The sequence below is a fragment of the Hippocampus guttulatus genome, chromosome 14 (genome assembly GCF_054856545.1).
Source record: "Hippocampus guttulatus isolate MCC_2025c chromosome 14, RoL_Hgut_1.0, whole genome shotgun sequence".
Lineage (NCBI taxonomy): Eukaryota > Metazoa > Chordata > Actinopteri > Syngnathiformes > Syngnathidae > Hippocampus > Hippocampus guttulatus.
In genome coordinates this window covers 939,241-955,402 of record NC_141274.1, presented here as the reverse complement: position 1 = coordinate 955,402, position 16,162 = coordinate 939,241, and the positions used below count along the sequence as shown (strand labels likewise).

The window sequence follows — 16,162 nt, the reverse complement described above, 5'->3', positions numbered from 1 at the left end:
TATGATATTCATCAATGTAAAGACTGATGTAAATGATTTCTATCAGGTAGAAATCACTTCTCCACGCTTCTGGGAAATCACAATATCCTATCAGACATATATATATATATATATATATATGCGCACATTTAACTTTTGTCCCAAGCAACATAGAAAACATTTTTGCAAGACCGGGTTCAAGATATGTCATCAGCCTGTGATGTAGATTGCTGGGCACAAAGAAAGTTTGCTAAGCTGTTTCCCAGTTTGGTCCAGTGACATCCTGTAAAAGGTCTATTAAGTTATTTCTCATACTGTGAAGATTATTTGTTATGCATATGTGCAGCATGACAATGTGGCCTCCAACATTTTATTACAGCAAATCCATCCGAATCTCAACAACTTTCAAATAGCAGGTTAAACATACAAAAGAAGCTCACTTAACATACTTGCTTTTCTTATTAAATATGTAAAAAGGTCAAGTTATTCACAAATAAAATACAAACATGCAAAAAAAAAAAAATTCTCCAGGGAATGCATCATGAGTGGGACATGGAGGGAAAAATGTACATTTACCATTCATTAATTATTGACAGAAAACATGTTTTACATTCCTTTTCATATACACAATAATATATGACTAAAGCGTTATGGTGCACTGCCCAGCTGTCTATAAGTAAGAATGTAATATTAACATAGGGTATACTTACTGGAATATCTAGCGTGGTAACAAAACACTCAATGGACTGACCATTAACACCAGAAACTAACCGCTAAGAATCATCACAAGCCGAGTTTTGCAAACGTAAAATGTTGCATGGTAAATCTATGCCAAAAAAGAAAGCCTCTTCCTTCCTGACGGTGATGGCATATTATTAAGAAGACCGTTTGTGGCGTGTTGTGAAGTTGCTTCAAAGACGTACTAGTTTTGTCATACAATGGTGTTGTATGCACCATTCATGTTGTCTGTAGTGTCCATCTTCACATGGACCCAGAAAATAGAAATGTGCTATGTCTAAGGCTCGACAATGAGAATAAATACAGCGAGGGTCTCTGGACACATTATCCAATACACTCAAAATGTCAGTGCAACAACACATGCTGGGCGGAAGGCTAAATAAGAGCTACTGTGAGCCCTTTTTGGGCTTCTTGCTTATTGCAATCTTGTGGTTAATATTGTGGATATCAAAATGACCCCCAAAAATTTGGAAAGCTAAGACAACAACTTCAGCATTTGATCGAGTGATACATTTGACAGTCCTGACGATGGTCTGAGCTCTTGTGCGCTTGTGACCACAGCAAAAAGTCACAAAAACACTGAACAGCGAGCAGAGGGGGGGAAAAAAATGGTGACGGTGCTTCTATTCAGGAGGCGGCTTCAATTTGCTCGGTCTTTGAGAGAACAAAAAAACAGGGGAGAAAGAGTTCTCATATTAAATATAAGAAAGTGTGTTTGTCAGTATTCGTCCTGTTCCTCCTCCTGCGGATCATCCAGCGCCTCCTCATGACCTTCCTGATCCACATCAGGCCCGTCTCCCTCAGCCAACTCCTCGGCTCGCTCCTAAAAGAGAAGTGCTAAAGGTTAAGAAGGCTTCGTTTGAACAGTGTTCCCCTAACTATTCACCAATACACATGTTGAAACTCTCCTGTGATTTGCTGAAAAACTACCATTCAACTTTTATTTTACATTCTCTGAAACGATATTCATGCCACAAGATGGCGCCAAGCCTTGTCAAATAGAAAAGGTGCACTACTTTCTCCTCACCGTTTTTTTTCCCCACTCTGACCGTCACAAGATGATAAAGTATTGATCTAAAATACACACGCTCATCTTTGAAGCACGGTGGGGGTAATGTCACGGCTCGGGTGTGCGTGCCTGCTTTTGGAACTATTTATTGACAAATTAACTCAAGATGGTAGCAGCAGAATGAATTCTGTAATCAACAAAACCATTTTGTCAGGCAATTTCCAGAAAAATGCATCTACAAATGTCTTAAGTAGGCAACAAAAACAAAGTGATTGAACTTGTCATTCCAATACTTTTGGAAATCACTGTATCTATCTGTTTGCTGTATTTGTTTCACTGACCTGATCGTCCATAGCGTAGAGGACTTCCATTAGCCGCGCTACGAAGGGAGCATCGTTTTCACCCTGTTCTTGACACAGGAGCTCCACCTCTCGCAGTTTGCTGAAGTAGTAGTCCCGTTCCTTCTCCACACCTTCAAGCGCCACCTTTAATGTGTTCACCTACCAACATGCACAAACAAATCATGAGTAATGTGAGACAAGGTTACCACGATGAACATATTCATTATACATTAATTTCTATATATATATATATTTTTGCTGTTTGTCATAAGGCTCAGTCCGGGTTTCGCTGTTGTTCAGGGGACTTTAATCCTGTTCCGTTTCCCATCACTCCCCGCTGTAACACACCCGATTCAAATTATCAGATAATCAGCAAGGTGAACGGAAGCTAGATAACAATCTGGATTGTTCCAACCAGGCGTGTTGCAGCAGGGAGAGATGGATAACGGTCAGGAAACCGGCCCTCGAGGAACAGGGTCGTAGTCCCCTGCCGTAATTGGTCAAAATCAAAAATTAAGTGGCGCTACGATGAATCGTCGCAAGCAGTAGGTGATTGTATTCTGATATGTGTCCATGCGCCAAATAGACACAGTGGATGAAGTGCTGCCTCCGGAAGGGAAAATGCTTTCATTGTCTTGCTAAGTATTTGCTTCTTACTTGCTGCACATTCTAGGCTCTGGTGCCACCCCAGGGCATCATGGCAACCAAGTGGTTGTGCAACTTCACACTTGATAGGCAGGCAGCCGCTGCAGAGACCATGCTGTTTTTATTCCAGCAGTGAAATGGGTCAGATTAGCATGCTGCGACAGCTCAGCCGCAGTAGCATATATCCTTACACATGATTTAACAGCACGTTTTAACAGGTAAGGAGCTGTGCTCAAAGGCTAAATGGTTTATCGATTAGCCTGGATCGAGACGCAATCATTAGCCTATTTAATGTCCTCTACTGATTATTTAACACCTGTTTAAGAACATCACCCAGTCGCAGACAATATTTTAAGGTTCATCCTTTTTAAGGAGATAACGGAATCGGACAGCAAGACGGACGGATTGGCGGTACCCTCTGACAATTTCGGGAAGATGATACATGACATCTGTGTCTTGAGCTGCATTATTTTTATATTAGTACAGTGGAACTTGCCGAAGTCAACCCAATTTTTTGTGAAAACCATGAAGTTGCACAAAACTTTAATTTTACCAAGTGTCTGCATATCTTGGAAGACCAACGAGCATCAATGGATATCCTCCTGCATTTTGTTTTTTTTCTGCGACACACGTTCCAAAGTACGAGCAGCCTCTACAAGGAGTGTTACACAAACAAGACACACAGGGCGTTACCTTTTATGTCAGGCTTACCTGGTCAGTAAGTTGTGTGACCTGCGCCTCCAGTTCCTTCTCTCCTTTGGCGGGAGTTGATGCCGTGGGGAGTTTTTTGGCTGAGGAGGGTCTGGATGTTGGTGTCGCTGACTTTGGGGTTGTGGCGCTTGACCTTGATGCTCCTGTAAGCAGTGTTCAAAATTTGTGATATAATGGGAAAATGCTTTCATATATTTTGGTATGCAGCATTTGGTTTTGGAAATGGTAGTGGCTTACAAACTAGCCCCACACCTAGTGTGTGCGAACAAACACAGTGAAGCTCAGCCTCTGGCTAGCCAACATCACATAGTTGTGCGGTTCCACCAACTACATCAAGCTCACAGTTCTTTTATCCATCCATCCATCTTCTGCGGATAATTACAGGTTTGGGGCAAAAGGAGGGACACACTGTGGACTTGTTGCCAGCCAATAGACAAACAAGCATTCACACTCGTGTTTAAGTACCCAAGAAACCCATCATTCATGTTTTTGGAGAGCGGAAGGAGCAAACCCATGTAAGCATGGAAAGAACACGTGAACCGGACAGGACAGTTGGAGCCAAGATTCAAACCCCAAAACAAATCACCTGCAGTTGGGGAGCTGGCGGCGTGATGGGACTTTTTAGGCAGGTTGAAGATCTGCTCGCCGGGGTCTGGTGGGGGGATGGCGTCCTGACCCTGTCTGGCATCCAGCGGGTCGTACTCTTTGCCATCGTAGTTGGCATCAAAGAATTTCTTGAACCACTGGATGAAGTCAAGATTGTCCTGGAATCTGCCTTTGACCAGTTTCTCCACTGGGATAATCTGAATTGAGAATGGTAAGGAGAGGTTGCCAAGCAAGGGTGCAACAACACTACTGCCGCACGAACGATCCAAACTCACCTTGTCCACTTTCATTCTTTTGAAAGACGCTTGCAGCAGCTTGAAGTTATGAATGTACTCATGTTCCAGTTTGGCTTGAAACTTGACCTTTTTAAGACTGATGCAGCCCGGAAAGAGAAGATCCATGAACTGGCAGTAGGCTGCTCCTGAACACACCAGAGAAGAATAAAAAGAATTGATGACCCAGTCTTAAATGGAAAATGTACTTTTTAATGGGGCTGAACGATTTGGTAAAATAATGCAATTGCAATTTTCTCACTCAACATTATGATTGCAATTTAATGTATAATTTTTTGTCTTCCTTTTTAACCTTCCCTGTTGACTTGATAATATAGAACTGAGGTTTAATATCCTTTTTTTATGCCGGAACAGTTTTTTTTTTCTGTGCAACAGCGAGTATTGCATATTGTCACTGTAGTGATTGTGTTTTAATTATTTGGTTTTTTTTATTATTTAATTTTTTTTTTAATGACAGAACTTTACCCACGAGTATTTTCTTTTGATGTCCTTTGCGATTAGAAAATTGTATTCTACTAGATGGCAATGTCTGTTTGATTTCAATTAATCGTTCAGCTCAACTTTTTAATGCCTTGTATACAAATAGTTGGGCCTCCGGAGTGTCTACCACCAATCGGGTGTAAAATTAGAACAACCCAGTAAATCTTCTGTGATCTGACTATTTCTGCATTTAATTTATTAACCGTAATCAGAATTTTTTTCCCCCTCAACAAATCCAAATATTTCGCGGAAACTAGCCACAAGTGCACCAATTTTTTTTTTTTTGGGGTCACAAGGTACCAACATTATAGTACCTAAAAACCACATTGATGGATTTCCAGGTGACCTACTCCTGTGCAGAAAAGTATCCTTTGATACACCTCCAACAACTCCCTTTCTTTGGGACGCCAAAAACATTTTTGCTGCTCACCAAGAATAACAACAGCAATCAAGTGAAGATTTTTTTCTGAGTGACAGTGCTTTGACTGTCTTTAGGGACATTTCGATTTTGCCCCCCTACACCTTGGGCTCTAGTCCTGCAAGAAGAGGACACTGTAGTTGCAACACTAATAACTGTTCAAATGATGAAAAAAATGTGATCTGCTTTAAGGGAATCACTGCAGCAGCCTCCAGCCGAGTGGCTCAGAATGCCATGAAGGCACTTGTTTCCTTCAAAATGTATTAGCAGCAAGTCACCAGAAAAGAGCAACTCGCAATGAGTGAGAGAAACTGGAACACTGCCACACAGACAGACAAAGCCCACAAACAAGCAACTAGTAGAGAACACAAACAAAGTCATCAAGATGAAGGCATTAGCTGACATTTTAGTGTGTGTCGACAGAGTGGCTTGAAATTGGATTACTACTTAGTCACAGTGGGGGATGAAAGCCAGCCACCTGTTTTTATTTACTTGTTATAATCCCTCTAGGTAGGGTTTTTCCTGGTTTAAACTGAGAGACGGAGGTGGTACCATCCTGACCATGCACCATTATGTGCATGTATTCTGTAAATTCAATGGACTCACAGACTAAGTTAAGAATATGACTAGTTTCATGTTAAAATTTGTTTATTACAATTTGCATAATAACGTCGTCCTCCTCAGAGTCCACAAACTCTTGGGTAAGGATTCATAAAGTGCACTCACAAATACTGCAAGGCTTGAAAAAGTGCAGCATTTAAAAAAAAAAAATCGAGTAAACGACAAGTGAGCACTGCAGCGTATGACTTGAAATGGGCGAGCAACTAATAGGGCTAACGTCACCCGACCGTAAATCAGAAGTGAGGCTTGTGTCCTTATTTTGTTTGTCGGTGTATACAGAAGCATGACACCTCCTGTTCTTTGAAGATAGTGGCGGCTCGGAAGACTAAACAGTATGCGGCGAGTGGTTGAGTAGCCCATAAAAGTCAATGATGCTAAAAGGTTGGTTGCTAAGCACCCACAACATCAATGGTGAAATCAGATCCTATCGTTTGAGCCCTCGGCTCCTCTCTGCCAAATGGCTTGCACCTTTTCTTTCTTGACAGCAGTCTTCGTTGGCTTTCATAACGACAAGACATCGTCATCATGATATCGTGCATTCCGGTGTGTTTTGGGGCGGCACCTGATGTGCGTATGCGACTGACCTGGAGGCGTACCGGAGCTCGGTAAAAGAGGACATGAGCCGTTGCTTCAGGTCTTTCCTGTGTACTGCTGTTGGTAGTACAGTTGTACAGTTGGAGCTCTACGCTGTGTTGAGCGAGATCAATTGGTCTGGCTGGGGACGGCGCAAAATTAGCTGGAGGAGGCCCCCCATTCGATTTTGAAAAACATTGCCATAAGGGGCAATTGAACTCACTTTACGATGCCACACATAGAACCAGATCACACACAGGCAGGCATGCAAATCTCGATCCAGAGATACGGTCTATTTAAAAAGTAGCAGGGGAGAGGTGAGCATGTTTCCACAGGTGCCTTTGAACTGTTTGGGAGCCCCTCGCGTGATGGACGCAGAAAGCAAAAGCTCCTCACCTGAGGAGAGCTGCTCCACTTTGGTGTAATTCAGGCAGAGGATGTCGTTAACCCAGGCCGTGATGTCATGCCTGCTCATCGTCTCCTGGGTTATTGAGGTAGAATACACGTTGACCGCCATGCCCCAGCTGTGAAGCACACAACAACAATAAGTGAAAACCAGTGTGGAAAAGCAAATGTTTTCGTATTATTATCTGTGAGGGAAAACAGCACTTGCTTGTGCCAAAATGTGTGGAAAACAATAGAATAGCAAATTAACACAATGTAAGAAAGCTTCCGAATGCTCAGTACAATCTGTAAAATCCCGTGAATAAAACTCACTCATGTATTTTACCCCCTCCCCCCCCCAAAAAAATCATCCTAAATCGGTATTTTTCTTTTTCTGTACTCGTGTTAAAGATGGACCCTCAATTTGCTGGTATAGTTGATTATTAAAGGGCCTGTATCACGCGAATCATCTTTTTGGATCTTATCGCCATGTTAAAATGCAAATTCCGCACCACAAACGCCCTCAAAGTGCTGCTTTTCCTCCATTCACCCATCGCAAAGCAGTCCTGCTCTCTAGACACCTGCCTATGCCCAATTCATGAAAACGAGTTTGTCTTCAATCTTCTACGTGGAAGATCAAGAAATTATCTGTAGCAAAGCAATTAATTCAAAATAGCTCCCCTTGTACTGAACTTTAAAGTTCACACCATTTTATGTAACGATTAATCAACACTGAAAGCCAAACACATCAGGCTGCCTACGTTTACAAAACAGTGCTAAATGTCCTTTTACCTCTGGAAGTCAAACAACAACGACTCTCCATTGGATTTACTAAATTAAATAAATGTATGGGTGGTCGACTGGTTAGTACGACTTCCTCATAGTTGTGAGGTTCAGAGTTTGAAACTCAGCTCAGGCCTTCCTGTGGAGAGTTTGCATGTTCTCCCCATGCTTGTATGGGTTTTCTGCAGGTACTCCAACTTCCTCCTCACGTTCCCAAAACCCGCAGGTTAGCTTCATTGAAGATTTTAACCCTTTCAGGGACAGCAGTTACTACAGTGGACATTTTATCATGTTATAGGTTACCATTATTGGTGCATTAAAGGGTTAAACTGCCCCAGTAGAGCGGTCACACGTGCAAAGTTACACCGGTGTAGCCCCTGAAAACAGCTTACTCCGGAGCAAATTTTTAACCCACCTCCTTGAGGTGGGTTAAATTTGCTCCGGAGCAGATGCTCGTTTGCGGGGCAGCACCGATGTAAAATGGTACGTATGAACGCTATAATTTGCTCCGGGGCAAATGCTCGTTTGTGGGTGGGAAGGGGGGGGGGGGGGGGGTCTTGGGGGAGGAGCCTTGCTATACGCATGAGAAGAGTTGATTACATACGGCGAGAATGCGTTGCTTTCGTGCTCTGTTGTACTTCCGTCATGTGTGTGTTTAATAATGACACAAGACATGGCTGGTAACAGTAAGCGGCACCTCTTGGGTTATACCATCTCAATTAGAACGGGGGGGGGGGGGGGGGGGTAGTCCCCAAACATCATCTTTCCTTTTGTAGGAGACTGGACTGTCTCTGAGTTGTTTGTGTAGTTTGTTCCTTTTTTGTGTGTTCAGACCCCCACCCCCCCCCCCCCCCCCCCCCGCCCCCCATAGAATTTATTTTGTGATTTCCTCTCTTGATTTTCTGTTTGGCGCATTATATGTTTGCTTTTCTGAGTGTCAGTGAAGTCATCGTTGATTTACGTTTTCGGGGGCGGTCATTGAACGCCTCTCGAGCAGAAGGCACGGAGACCGAGAAGGAGAAGGACGTGCCTGTACAGTAGTTACTTGAGTTGTGTATGTTTTAAAAAGAACCAACACGACAGCTCTTTGTTTTCTATCGTTTTGCTGCGCTGCAGAAACTGCCGCGTGACTGCAAGTGGGGCTGCACCGGTGCTACGCCGGAGTTAACACGTTCAGCGGCTTTGTACGTGTGACCGCTCCACAAAATTTGCTCCGGTGTAAAATATATCGCAACAAAATACATCGGTGCAGCACCGGAGCAAATGTGTGCCGTGTGAACACCCCTCGTGTAACATGTGCCATGTGATTGACTGGTGATCAGTGCACTGTGTACCTCTCGTCTTGCCCAGGGTCAGCTGGGATGATGAGAACTATAGAAAATGGAAGTATGGCTAATCAAGGACAATAGAAAATGGAAGTATGGCTAATCCAACAAAGCAAAGACAAAGGCTGAGGTGTAAAGAAGTCCACTCATGTCACATGATCACCTTAGTGTGATGCTGCTGCTGAGTTAGGCTTACAGCTCACCCATTCTGTTAACTTTGGCGGCAAACCATCAGGATCAGTTTGACGGGGAGATATACCTAGACTCCATGTGAAATGGCTTGCAGCAGGACTACGTAATGGTATCGTCAGTGAACGACAGTCCGCAAATATGGCATTTGAGGTTAAAGGGAATTCAAAGCACATTAAGAAACCAAGTATGAATATTGCCTTTTTAGGAGAGTGCAAATATCGATTTGCCCTTTTTTTTAAGAAAATGAAAAAAGCATACTTGTGCAACAGTAAAACTTTAAAAAGTGTGAATTAGTTGAGCTAATTTAGTGGTATTTTCATTTTTTAAAAATGTGGATTAATATACTTTGTCCCCTTGTAAAAATAAAGAAATTGAAGGATCAAGATGCGATAAAACGCCGGGTTCGATTCTAGCTCTGGCATCCCTGTGTGGAGTCTGCATGCTATGCCCGTGCCGGTGTGTTGTTTTCTCCAGGTACTCTGGTTTCCTCCCACATTCCAAAAACATGCATGGCAGGTAAATGGAAAACTCTAAATTGTCTAAATTGTGGGCGCGAATGGTTGTTTGTCTATGTGTGCCCTGCGATTGACTGGCAACCAGTTCAGGATGTACCCCACCTACTGCCTGAAGACAGCTGGGATAGGCTCCAGCACGTCCGCGACCAGTGTAAGGAGAAGATTGGAAGATGGATGAATGGCATTTGTTATTACCAGGGCTCAGCCACTCCAGACTTTTTGAAGCTGATGCCGATCCTGGCATTTAGCATGGCAGGGTAATGGCCTGTCTATTTCTTCTCTCCAAGTCTTTTTTGGCAGTGATGTTCCTAATTTTTCTTTCATTTGTTTCTTACACCTTGCACAATGTTTCTGTCATCAACTGCTGATGATGCCCTGGGTCAACCCTTTCGATGTCTGTCTAAATTGTTGGATTGGCTATGCCCAACGTTTGTAAAATACCTCTGATCGAATTTGTGTAAAAATGTATTACATATATTAATAGAATGATGAACTACGCTCTAGTTCAGTGGTTCTTAATGTGGGTTCGGTATATCAGTCTCAGGGGTTCGACAGAGCCTCTGCCATGGAGGTTAAGATACACCCGACTCAATGTGTCAATTAGTTATGACATGCCCGCTTGGCCATCAGTGGCTGGTTCATTTTGTGCGTTTTAAAAAAACCCCATATACTTATGTCTTGAAATTTTATCTAAGTTTTTTTTTCTGTTTTTAACAAATGTGTTTTTATGTCTTGAATTTGTAGGGAAAAAAATCATTTTTATTTTTCACTAATGAAGGGTTCGGTGAATGGGCATATGAACTGGTTGGGTTCGGTACCTCTAACAAGGTTAAGAACCACTGCTCTCTAGTTTATTTAGTCGTCCATATCGACGCTGTAAAAGTGACCGTTTTAAAACAATACAAAAAACTGTTAAAATAATCAAGATTGAAGTGAAAATATATTCCTGGTCTCGCTTTTTTGGCCTTAATGGCCCAGCACGAACGGATCCATAACAGAGAATTAAATCACGGCTTATTATGCTAACGATCATATGTCCGTTTACACAAGTGGAGAGGGTTCCTCAAGAGCCATATCCTGCCTGTTTTAGAGCTCTCCCTAATCCTACACACTTGATTCAAGTGATCATGGTCGTTTCAGGCTCCTACAGTTTGCCGATGATCTGATCGTTTTGTAAGGAGGGATCTAAAACAGGCAGGATATGGCTCTCGAGGTACCAGAGTTCCCTACCCCAGGTTTACACACAGGTTTCGCCTGCCAACGAAGCGGATAGTAGCGAGCGGTGTTAGCATGCTTTCTTAGCCGACTGAGCGCAAAGCGTCTCGGCCTGACGTCTGCCCGTTGGAGGCGAGGGAAACGTCAAACGTTCAGACGAGAGCACAAACCGTTCTTTTTGTTTGATTGTTTTGGTTTTTTTTTAATACTGTGTGATTGCCTTCGGGCCATTTGAAGCTAAACGTCACTCATGACGATGATGCGCGACGAAAAAGCAGTTTTACATGGATTACGGTAGCAGAATAATCGCGGTTGCTATTGCCAACAGGGCCAAAATGACAGTCGCAGAGGCGAGGCTGAGGAGGGGGACCAGCTAGGCCACAACAACCCGGGTTTCTCCCATAAAGCGTAAATTTTCAACCCATAATGAACCGAGTTGTACCTGTAGGCACGCTCCCCTCGTACTGTATTCTTCCTGTAGGGAATAATGTTGGTGCCGTCCGGGCCGATGTCGTTGTTATTCTCTCCATTCGGGGAAAGGGCTTGGGTGGGACCGGGCATTTGCGTCTCGGAAGCGTTGAACAGACGCCCTGTTCGCACTCTCTCGGCCGGGAAAAAAAAAAGACCCGCGAACACCAGGGGTTGGCCGACAAGGAGAAGCTGTGGAGGAGAGCGAGAACCGGTGCAAAGATCCTTCTCGTTTTGTCTCCGCTCGGTTTATTCTTTTGCCAAGGTGACGTAGCTGGCACGCTCGTCATGTGACGTCGGCGCCGCTTAGTGGGCAGCCTGCGTCACTCCCACCCAAAAAGCATCGAGGGTCTGCTGAGTGCATCAAAAGCACCAATTTGCACGACCGTACGCTTTTAACAGCAGCAACAATGGCCAATCATTCAGTGGTGATTGAACAGAAACTGACTTTGCAACGCCCAGAAAAAACAATATTGGTTAGAGACAACAAAAATGACATAAGTAGTTGTATCACATCTTAGTCAACATTCTGTAATTAAGTAGAACAGATACTTGTGTTTAAAAAAAAAAGCATGGTAACAAGGGCTGAACAATTCATCAAATTCAAATTTATATCACAATGTAGAAGAATGCAATGTTCAAATCACAAAGGCCGCAATTTGGAGGGGGAAACTATCAGTCGTTCAGTTGCGGAAGCGTGGAACTGCCAATGTCAAATTAACATTTTTTTTTGGTTTGTTTTACTGGGCTATGTCATTCAAACGTACTGCAAATTCGTTCAAACGTACTGACAGTCATTTGAACGTACTGGTCAAGCAATAGGGTAAATGCTAAGAACACCTCAAAATGCCACAATGTACAGAAAAGTGGAACTGTCAAAAAACGAACTAAACTAAATATCTTTGATTTTTTGTTAGCTAACTGATACATTCAGTTTTATTTTTGTTGCTAACAATTTAATGATCCATCTATCAAATGAGGGTAGTTCGAGCGTGGGTTTTTTTTCTCTCCCTCCCTTGTTTCTTTCTGACTTTCGGGTTGAGTGAACGCTGGCGCGTTTTGGCTGCCGCTGCTCAACCCGTATTGTTTTGTGTTTTTTGTTATTGTAAAGTGTCCTTGGGTGTCTTGAAAGGCGCTTATAAATAAAATCTATTATTATTATTATCATTATCCGAACCTCTTCATCCTCACAAGGATCACAGGCGTGCTGGAGCCTATCCCAGCTGTCTTCAGGCAGTAGGCGGGGGACACCCTGAAATGGTTGCCACTTGCCAGCCAATCACAGGGCACACATAGACGAACAACCATCCGCGCTCACAATCACACCTAGGGACATTTCAGAGTGTTCCATTCACCTGCCATGCCTGTTTTTGGAATGTGGGAGGAAACCAAAGTACCCAGGGAAAATCCACGCAGGCACAGGGTTAACATGCAAACTCCACACAGGTAGGCCAGAGCCGTAATCAAACCCAGCACCTCTGCACTGTGAGGCGGATATCAAGTCAAGTGCAAACATACAGCACAGATGAAATTACTTTCCTCTCTCAACCACAGTGCAAACATGTAGTGTATTGAAACACACACAGCTAAAAATAATGGCAGCAACCTGAACTGCATAAAATACATAAAGACATAAAATACATACAAGCTTAGCTTGTAGCAGACATGTGCACATTGCAGCATGACGTATTTGATCCACTGGTGAAAAGGACACTTTGATTCGCTCCTCTTTCATCTATAACAGCTTCAGACAACAACGTGTATGCAGGAAAGTGGTTAAGATTGCACGATTGTCTGTGTCTCATGTGTGGTCTTGTGTTATTTTGTCATTTTATGTTAACTTTTCTTTTGATGGCAACGCGGGCACCCGCAGCGGCTCCTCTTGTTGTATGTTGTGAGAGGGAAGAAATTTCATCTGTGCTGCACATACAGCACATTTGACAATAAAGTTGTACTTGACTTGATAAATACATAAATATGAAAAAATAAACATTAAATAGCAACAACAGACAACCAAGTGCACTTGTGATCATTGCGGGTTAAAGCTTAGGTAGTGAATTGTGCAATAATTGGATGTCAGATGCTGAGGGAGGCAGGGGTAGGGGGAGGGGGGGGGGGGGCAAAACATAGAGGGAGTTGAGTCTCCTAACCGCCTGGTGGAATAAACTGTTCTTGAGCCTGCTGGTTTTAGCACAGAGACATCACAGTCTCCTCTTCCGATGGCAGCAAGTCGAAGAGGCTGTGAGGTGGGTGGGTGGTCACCTGCGACCTGGATGGCTTTGCGGGTCAGATGAGAATTGTAATTGTCCACGAGTGGGGGAAGAGAGACACCAATGATCTTCTCAGCTGCTCTAACAATGAGCTGCAGACTCTTGCGGCAGGACACGGTGCAAGCGCCGTACCACACGGTGATGCAGCTGGTCAAGATGCTCTCAATGGTGCCTCAATCGACTCTCTGCCTCTATAGAACGTCTGCATCATGGGGGGGTTCTTGCTCAGTTTGCGGAGGAAATACAGACTCTATATGTATATGCTAATCAGGTGACTCACAGTCACACTTAGGGACAATATAGAGCATTGAATTAACCGATGATGAATGTTTTTGGTATATGGGAAGAAACCAGAGTACCCGGAGAAAACCCCCGCAGGCACGAGGAGAACATGCAAATTCCACACAGGAAGGCCACGAATTTGCCAGTACAATTACGCTTTGTTTGGATTTCTGTGCTTGCTGTGGAGAGTATCACACTTAAATTAACAGCATTAATCTGACAATTCATTTAAAGCACATTTGTTATGCTGTCTGTAGCCAGGTTGGCTTTGCAAATGTGAAACTGTTCTCAATTAATTGCCTTATCTGGAGAAGTACTGGTTAAATAAAAACTAAATAATACTAATAATCTAGTTTATGTTCTTCATCTATTGCTGCATACCGCCACCGATTGTACATGAAATGTACAGGGCCTTAGTTTGAAAAGCATGTTTATGGCCCAGTAAACTTAAATCGTTAAATGACAGCTTATACCAGCACTGATTTTGATTAGGGGGAATGTCAGCGCCATTTGACTGCCGGTGCTGGACAGTCTCGGGGCGCTTGTGTTTTTTGAACCTGCAATGGGCTGCATTTTTCACAGCCCCGTTTTGTTCAGCGGAAATGTCGGTGCTGTTGGACAGTCTGTGGCTGGATGGATGGATGGATGGGTGGCTTGTGGAGCCGACGATGAGAAGAGAGGAGCGTCAGCGCAGAGCGCAGATGTGTATGTAGAACTGGGAGTCACCGCTTGGAATTGACGCAGATTTATATGGGACTGGAGATGTGAGCCAAGCTCTTTTTTCGTCCATGGACGCTACAGCTTTTTGGTTGCTTTCAAACTTAGCTTGTATCAGACGTGTGCACATTTTCAGCATGACGTCTTTGATCCACTGGTGAAAGGACACTTTGATTCTCTCATAAATAACTGCTTCAAACAACAAAGTGTATGCAGAAAATTTGGTTATGATTGGGTGACTGCCTGTGTCTTATGTGTTGTGTTGTATTATTTTGTCATTTTATGTTAACTGTTCTGTTGATGGTGGTGCGGGTACCCGCAGCGGCTCCCCTCTCTCCTGTGGTTGAGAGGAAAGAAATTTCATCTGTGCTGTTTGTTGCACATAGATCACATTTGAGAATAAAGTTGACTTGACTTGACTTGACACTGAGTGTAGTGCACAAGGGAAGCTCATTTCAGACATAACCAAACCAAGAAAAACCACAGGGGGTAGTACCGATAATATTATGGGCTAGTTAATCTGTTCGTTACGATTTTACCATTCAGTGGAGTAAACAACGTTTCACCATGATAAGAGTTAAACTTCAACCCAAAAATAGAACCGGATACTTGACAAGCGTAAATGGACACCCGTCTTATCAGTCACTTGCACTCCCTTCACTGCTCACAAATAGACTGGCCCTTTTCCCACTGGAGGGAAACGTGATAGTGGAGTTCCTGTAGTTTTGAAAGCAGATGTAGCCGTGGCGAGGAAGCTAGCCAAATTCACGTCAAAGCAACTTACTACTACCAATCAAAGCGATAAAGAACGGTTCTTCGAGCCACACCACACACATAACCCTGTGGACTAATTAGCTAACAAGCAGCTAAGATAATGGCGATTACATATTTCTGTTCTGCTCCTTTTAACACTTTTGACAGACTGTGACAGCCCACATAGGTCGGCCCACAACGCCGCTACCATCGCTGCAGCTGCTACGCACACGGAAAACGCTCCAGCATTTGGATTTTCACACAATGTTGCTCGAATTCCAAGCAAGTTAACGAAACAAAAGCACATAGATTTGACTCACCCGTTAACTCACGAGTCGCAGGTTTACTAAGTGTAGAAAAAAAAGGTCTTTTCCGGCTGAGTCACCCCACCCCTGTAACGCCCATTCACGGCCATCGCTGAGTGCAGTAACGGCACCTGACTGGATAGTATGTCACCGAGGTTGCTCTCAATTGGCCGGTTGTAAAACATCTGTCATTAGATTGACCAATCGCGTATGTGTGCGTCGATGGTTTGTAACAACGGCTTGCTTTCTCTCTTCAAAACGATAAATATTTAATGAAGACAATTTTTGCTTTCATCCTTTTTGAAAATCATGTTTTTTTATTACAAATATATGATTTGATTTTTTTTCTTTTTACATGTAATTAAGTGACAACTGACTTTTGAATATGCTGAATATATGACTTTTGAATATGTCCTCGATAGTTCATTCATTCATTCATTTTCCGATCCGCTTTATCCATCAAGGGTTTGTTTGTTTGTTTGTTTGTTTGTTTGTTTGTTTATTGAACATAAAACATATATACAGTAATAATTTGACAG

At 43.2% G+C, this 16,162-nt stretch overlaps 1 protein-coding gene across 3 annotated transcripts; it reads right to left on the bottom strand.

Annotated features, from left to right (window-relative positions):
* Window positions 1-335: 335 nt before the first annotated feature.
* Window positions 336-15,728, bottom strand: mapre2 (microtubule-associated protein, RP/EB family, member 2). 3 transcript variants are annotated; one of them, XM_086129096.1, is made up of 9 exons: window positions 15,639-15,713; window positions 11,271-11,488; window positions 6,811-6,938; window positions 4,305-4,450; window positions 4,010-4,226; window positions 3,445-3,566; window positions 3,266-3,364; window positions 2,068-2,226; window positions 336-1,540 (listed from the first exon to the last, which is right to left on the bottom strand). In XM_086129096.1, the coding sequence occupies exons 2-9, from the start codon at window positions 11,387-11,389 to the stop codon at window positions 1,436-1,438; spliced, it is 1,095 nt and encodes a 364-aa protein (XP_085985222.1). In that variant the 5' UTR covers window positions 11,390-11,488; window positions 15,639-15,713; the 3' UTR covers window positions 336-1,435. The 3 variants fall into 3 exon arrangements, with proteins under 3 accessions (XP_085985222.1, XP_085985224.1, XP_085985223.1); XM_086129098.1 differs by lacking the exon at window positions 11,271-11,488 and having other exon boundaries at window positions 15,639-15,728; XM_086129097.1 differs by lacking the exons at window positions 3,266-3,364; window positions 15,639-15,713 and having other exon boundaries at window positions 3,424-3,566; window positions 11,271-13,375.
* Window positions 15,729-16,162: the final 434 nt, after the last annotated feature.